Source organism: Cryptomeria japonica, chromosome 5 (assembly GCF_030272615.1).
Source record: "Cryptomeria japonica chromosome 5, Sugi_1.0, whole genome shotgun sequence".
Taxonomy (NCBI): domain Eukaryota; kingdom Viridiplantae; phylum Streptophyta; class Pinopsida; order Cupressales; family Cupressaceae; genus Cryptomeria; species Cryptomeria japonica.
The window spans coordinates 834,660,974-834,668,419 of record NC_081409.1 but is presented as its reverse complement, the minus strand read 5'-3'; the positions used below and the strand labels follow the sequence as shown (position 1 = coordinate 834,668,419).

The following is a 7,446-nucleotide window of genomic DNA, read 5'->3' as shown; positions in this document are numbered from 1 at the left end:
ATGCAAAAAGTAAAGAATGTATTGCCTCCCCTGCTCTGTAGCCACTCACTGTTTTTCTTCATAGCTCACCATTAGCTGGCCTGTCGTGTATGGATATGTTTTCAAATATTGCATTCTCAATGAATCATTATATCCTATTTATAAATAGGCTGCTCTTTCAACCTTGTGACACAAGACAAGAACAATTGAAAATTTAACCTCATGTTCACAAGTATGAAAGTGGGTTTGGTGGTAGTATCCTTGTTGTTATTAAGCTCTGTGAGCTCTGTGATTCATGAGAATGATGATGAAGTTGACAAGAAGTTTGATGACAATTTTGATGTAATGTGGGCAGAGGACCATGTTAAGACCTCCGAGAATGGTCATGTATGGCACCTCACTCTTGATCAGATATCAGGTTAATCACTACCGGTTGTCTGTAATCTTGTTTGATGCACAAACACCAAACTTTTTTGGGGGAGTGAATATATATCTGTGTATAGGATCTGGGTTCCAGTCCAAACATAAGTACAGGTTTGGATGGTTCAGCATGAAGCTGAAGCTTGTGCAAGGGGACTCTGCAGATGTGGTTACTTCTTATTATGTAAGTTTTTAGCATTCCAATTCGGGAGAAGATCTAAACTGCTTGTTTATGAAGTAGATTAGTTGTTGGATTTGATTAGGTGAAATATATTTTGACTCAACGTTATGGATCATGTTCTGTTGACAAGGAGAGTTAACAAGGAGAGTTAGTGAGACTCAATTGAATCCAAAAACTAATTTGCTCAATGTGGAAATCTGATTTCTTTATATTGTTTGACTATGGGTGTACTATGGGTGTGTACTCTGTACCATTTACAACTGTCTTCTAACGATGACATGGACAGAAATGAGCTGGACATTGAATTCCTGGGCAATAAAAATGGACAGCCATAGGCCCTGCATACCAACATCTATGCCGAAGGTGTGGGTGGGAGAGAGCAAAGACATATTCTTTGGTTTGACCCCTCTCAGGGATTTCACACCTATTACATCATCTGGAGCTCTTATCAGATAGTGTATGTCTGACATTCTTTCAGATGTGTTTTAGAGTTTTTAGTGTGAGTTATGCCTTCCTTAGGCTGAAATCTGTAAGAGACAAACTCAATAGAGTTGTGTAGTTTCCTAGTTCAGGTGGTATAAGTCCACTCAAATTGTTTTCATTTAGAAACAAAGATGTCAAAGATTTGAGCTGTCCGTTGGATATTGTAATCTCAACAACCCAACCGTATATTGGAAATAGATTTTACCAAGATTCAATTAAACTCCTCAGCCTGTCCAACATCACATCAACAAGCTTCTCATGTTTTATGAGTTATTTGGAATATATTATTTTATTCTCTCCATAGTAGACGCATAGCTCTATATATAGTTGAATCTGTATTTTGCTAAGTACTCTCTAATGAGTCTAGCTCAGTATAAGGTAGCATGTGTTGTGAGTTTAGAAGCTGTGAAGTTGAATAACAGCAGAATGAAATGGAGTCTCTGTGGTAGACAGTCTACAATGTTTTAGCACTATGCCATTATGTATGAAGAGCAGAAGTTCAGATGTAATGTTTTGTTTTAATTGAAGAGAAATGTTTGTGTTTTTGTATGTTACTGCTCTCCCTTCATTCAACACTGTCTGGTAGTCCTTGGTATTTAGTGCCAAAAATTTCAAAGGATTGAGTTCTCCAATGGCCTTTTGGGATTTCACCTGTTAAATGCAATGAAGTATAACTCAGAGAAATTTCTAAGAGGAGACCTAGAACCAGATACAACGTTTCCTTCAAAGTAAAGACCAGTAAAGACACGAGAATAACACACCTGCGAAATAATTAGTGTTGAGGATCTAATAAGCAATAGTTGTGCAGTTTCCCAGTTCAGGTGGTATTGGTCCAGCTGAACTATTTTCATACAGCATTAACTATTCTTGATAAAATCCAAGGATAATAGATTAATATATAGGATGATTATTGTTAACATGATAAATAAACCTTTAATGAGATATCCTATAATATTAATCATAAATGATTATTGTATTTCAGTCAATTATTAATTTATTTCTCGCATATTATCATTAATAATCAGCATTAATATCATATTGGCCTCACTAATGTTTCAAAACAATAGTACATTTTACAAACATTGTTATGATATCTCTAAAGGTTTTGATCTACTTGTCTTTCTTAATCCTAGTTGAGTGCTCAACCAAACATTTGATCAATTTTATGTATATTCTGGTTAATATGGACAAACACATTACAATAATCCTTTTCATGTATGCTTGAAAAGGGTTGGTTGATTTTTGAATGTTTTGGTGCAGTCTCGCTGTTTTGAACAGTGATGGGTATTCTGGCATGCCTATGGCTTAATACTTTAAAGCAAAATTACCTTTCTATTTTCACGCATGTTATATCTGTTTGGTGCATTATAAAGTTAGATTATGCTTAAGATTGAAGATCATTTCATTGAATAAATATTTATGTAAGATAATACAAAATGATAATATTTAAAAAAATAATACAATGAATATAGTGAAAAATAATATAATAAATATTACTACAATATAATATAAATAAAAATTGTTTTCACTTCTATCTCTTTTGCTACAGTAAATATTTAAATTTTCTTTACTTTTATTTAAGTATAATTTATGTTTTGTTCACTTATCACATTCTCAAATAAATATTAAATTTTATAAGAGTTATAGTATTCTTAATTGAAAAAAATAAATATTGTTTACATAAATTTATAAAATTAATAGCTTTACTAAGCCTCTCATTTATTTGCTACATTTATATGTACTAGTTTGATTGATTTCTTTTATTACCTATTGATTTCTAATTTAACCCTAATTTAGGGTTAAATTAGGGTTATAAGGTTAGGGTAAGGGTTAAGATTAGTGTTCAATTTAAGGATTATTATGCATTAAATTTAGGATTCAATTAAAACTATGGTTACAAAATTATTAATCTATTCTATTTGCTAATTGTTTGAAAAAAAGCATACTTTACTATTAAAAATCAATGTATCTCTTGATTTATTCTATGTATATTATTAATTAATTATATATAAACTAGTGGACAATTCAAATTATATATATATATATATATATATATATATATATATATAATTTATTTTATTAATATTAATATTAAATATTTTAAACATGCATATCAAATGTTTATTTAAATTTTAATAGATATGAAAAATGAGTTATAAATAGTTTAAAATCATCAATAAGTTGTTTCTGGATTTGATTGTGTACATGGTTTTGCATCACAGGATCACACTCAAGAGATGTAAATGATTCAAAAACATGTACAAAATCAAATTCAAAAACAACTTACTGATTTAGTTATGGATTGTGGAAATTTGATCATATTAATTTAAAATCATTTGAAATTTGTGAATGAAAATTAAAAAGAACAATAAAATTTAACTTTTTTTTTAACATTATTAAATTATACTTTTATAATTAGTAATATAATATTTTCAAATTAGAAAATTTAGAAACCAACACTTATATTTTTATAAAAATATATAAAAAATATAGATATTATTATTCTAAAAATTATTTTATTTAACCAATATTCCCTTAAAAAAGTTATTATAATATATTAGAGACTCTAAATGTATTGATCAGGTCAGTGTATTGTAAACAATAGCCAACAAACTTTATTATAACAAAAATATACATTTGATTTTAGATCTGACTGACGGAATAAATTTTCAATGTCCAATCTGTTTATATTTCTCTCTTCTAACACAAATATTAGAAAACAAGAGGGTAAAAATAATAATAAAATTATGAAAAAAATAATGAAACCAAGTCTTGACAGCGTGAGATAATGACTGTTGGACTAGTAAATTAATTATTACCTATCAGCCTGTCGACACACACAAAGGCCCACCTCTAATAGCTCAGCCTAATCATCTACAGTCTACGTTGATCCTGCAAATCTTATTCTTATTTCAATTGTAATGATAAATGTTGTAGCTAACCTTATGACCGTCATTTATGATGCAATTTCTTTTAAGTTAATGGATTGAACTTGTATTTCTCAGAATTCTTGTTAAGATAATTTCTTTCAGATGGAAAGACGAAAGCATATATAAAAACAACAATCACATAAAACATCATGAATGTCTGTTTTAGATTATATAATCAAAATACACTATTACAAGATTATCTCTGAGCTTCAGCTCATCCCACATAAACATCATAGACATGAAAAATCAAATAGACTCAGATTTGAGAGTCCTAACTCCGTAGAACTGAAAAGTGTTGTTTGAAGTGAGTATCAATATCTAATGTTTCAAGTTTATGGTGTTTATGTGGGATGAGCTAGAGCTTAGAGATAATCTTGTAATAGTGTATTTTGATTATATAATCTAAAACTGTCATTCATGATTGTTGTTTTTATATCTGCTTTCCTCTTTCTATAAGTGGTATCAGAACAGGGTTATAGGCTTGAATCCCTTCGGATAATGTAGAGGGGGAGAGTGTCCAACATTTTTCTTCGGATTTCATGACATAGATTAATAGCTCCCTGTGATATTCTTAAGTGAGATGATATCATTTTCTTAAAAGAAAAATGGCCATCTCAACTCCCCATAATGATGAATGGGGTGTTTTCTTCATGTAGATGTGAAGAACTGCTTGGGATGAATACCAAGAGACATAGCTGCATTGCAGGAAACAAATAAGAATCGTTTTTAAATATGGAGAACCTACGCAAGAAGTGGTGGTAACTGCATGTGCGTTGAAATAGGAGGAGGACACCTGTGTATAAAGAAAAAGACAGGAGGCATTGATTTCAGGTACTGTGGGTTTGTTTGAATGGAGTTTGGTGAAACAGAGGTAATGTGCGTTGAAATGATAGTGAAAGAATAGAAATAGAGACAAAGACCAGTCGTTGGAAATTGGAAGGAAGCTGCGAGTCAATGCGTACTAAAAGAGAATGGTGAAAACAACAGCTTTGGTGATTGATTATTTAAAAACAGAGTATTTGTTTGTAAGTTGGCTCACTGTGATCTCCAGTAGTGGAAACTTTTCCAAATTGTAAACAAATCTGGCTTAAATAAAATTTGAAGAGGAATCATTTGAGTTTGCAAAATTCGTTGATTGTGTCTGATTGTTGTTTATGGATGCTAAATTTCTCTTTGTCTAATACGACTCAAAGTGTAGAACTGAATAATATAGGCTACAATTTGATGTTAATTCTCTGTAGTGCATTACACGACTTCCACGTATTGCATGCATGAATTTAAATAGTCTGTGAATAGAAATCACAAAGCAATTTGTGAAGGTTTACTTCTGATAATGATCTAATAATTTGGTACGAAATTACATAGAAAAACCGTCCTATAGCTTTGGGAAGTAAGACATATCTGCAACAAAAGCAGACCCTATAACTACATATCTGCATTAGAAATATGTTTCATGAGCATGCATTGCATACGCAGTGCAAAATAGCTTTCATGCAAATGAAAATTGCAGCTTTAAAGGCCGATTCAACTTCAACTATAATTGAAGGTTAAATGAATTTTTAATAGAAGTCTAATAAAAATTCGGCTTTCAAAAGCAAAGTTTACAGGAAATTACCAGCAAATCAAAACTATGTTTAATACTAACCCAACTAATTTTTTATATTGAAATAAGTCAAAAATGTATGCACATTTTACACAGTTAGTATGCTAATAAAGGCTGAATTGGACGGTCTTTCGTCTTGCTTTTCAAATTCTGGAAGGTAGATTAGAATTAACTTTTCAAAACATTTAATAAATATTGATGCTTTTATTAATCCACTAAATGAATCACAACGAAGCAATATTAATTTTCATGCTTTTTTTTGCTTTTTTGCAGAGGATACTCATTTTATTTTTACTTTTTGTATTATTTGGTCTTTTATTGTCTGAAACATTTCAATCAATTTGTACACAGCAGTGCTATTCGTGGGTCTGTTGTTCATGCAATTTTTACGTTGTGGCACAATAATTTGACAGCAGAATAGACTGCGATGTGAACATAAACATTCACAAACACTAGAGTCATTTCTTTTATTTTCGCATTAATCACTGTGGCCATAGACAGTGCTATTAACTTCAATGACAATAATGAAATGATATCAGAACCTTTTGCAGAATATCTAATTTGATTGAGTTTGATCCAAATAAAAACGAATCGCTATCCGTAGGTCGACGTCAGTTTGGGCTATCTCTATCCACCATGCTGGACATAATATCTAAGGAGCAACTCTTTTTGAAGACTGCCGATAGCCTTGACTATTTTAGACCAGGCAAGACTAAATTCATTATCAAATAAGCACGATTATTATGGACACGGTCCACTGGTTTTACAACTGAGACTATGTTGTTTGTGAATTCGACTTATAAGGCCGACGTATTTGATTATCAATGTTGCATGTTCAGTACATTGGAGATTAAAATATCGTTCCTCTACAAATACGGGGCTCTAATATGGGACTGATTATGACAGTTTCTATTCAAGTTAAGCGAATACATTGATAGACTAATATGCAAAGTGAAAGTACTGACATGCACGCGATTTATTTAACAGTTCACAATCATTCTTATTGCCTACTCTCTACGTATGGTTTACCCGTGCAGTTGACATCCTAAACATTGTATTTTATTTGATGGGTCACAATATTAATAAGTGTCAAACCAAGAGTATAATGGGCGCAGGGCAAATGCCAATTGAATTCAAACAAACACAAATGATCATCTAAATTAGAAAGAAGTCATATGAATTCCTAATTGTCTTTCATTGCATCTCACAACCAAAGGAGTGTGGAAGTTATTCACGATGAAAATCAATGATAGAACCGTGAATTAAAATCGCAAGACTCACATACGTAAAGGATGGTGTTTACTGCACTGAGATAAGAAATAAAAAATAAACATTGTGTAGTGGTACTACATAAGACACATAAATACAAATACGTGAAATACAATTTTTTAAATGAGTTAATGAAAAGTAGATCCTACTTACACAGAATCTCCAATGGCAGTCTCCAAGCGCAAGCGTCCAATAAACAGGAATATTGTTCACAAACAAACTTCTGTGCAAGGAAAATGGGCATCCATCAAAATACAATTACATTATTATTTCAACCACTCTGAAAGATATACATGCAAAATCAACTTACAAGGTTCTCCAATGTCGGTCTGCTTCCATCCTTAACCCATTCTCAACCTGCCTCTTTATTCATGAATTCGTGTCTAATTTAGTCATGGGGCAGAGCTAGATAGGGGTGGTGGCAGGGTTTAAATGCAAAGTAACGGAAGTAGAGGTGGCGACAGGGGTGGGGGCGCATACTTGCAGGGTTTTCATGCAAACGTTACAGTTCTGCAGCAATTACAATGGTTGTCCAGTCTTACAATTTTTAATTTACAATTTTTAATTTACAATTTTTTTAA

General features: G+C 31.7%; 1 protein-coding gene across 1 annotated transcript; it reads left to right on the top strand.

Moving 5' to 3' along the window:
- The first annotated feature begins 213 nt into the window (after positions 1 to 213).
- Positions 214 to 6,017, top strand: LOC131052691 (probable xyloglucan endotransglucosylase/hydrolase protein 27). The gene is made up of 5 exons (XM_057987271.1): positions 214 to 397; positions 483 to 583; positions 5,470 to 5,539; positions 5,693 to 5,753; positions 5,870 to 6,017. The coding sequence occupies exons 1-5, from the start codon at positions 214 to 216 to the stop codon at positions 6,015 to 6,017; spliced, it is 564 nt and encodes a 187-aa protein (XP_057843254.1).
- The last annotated feature ends 1,429 nt before the right edge of the window (positions 6,018 to 7,446 follow it).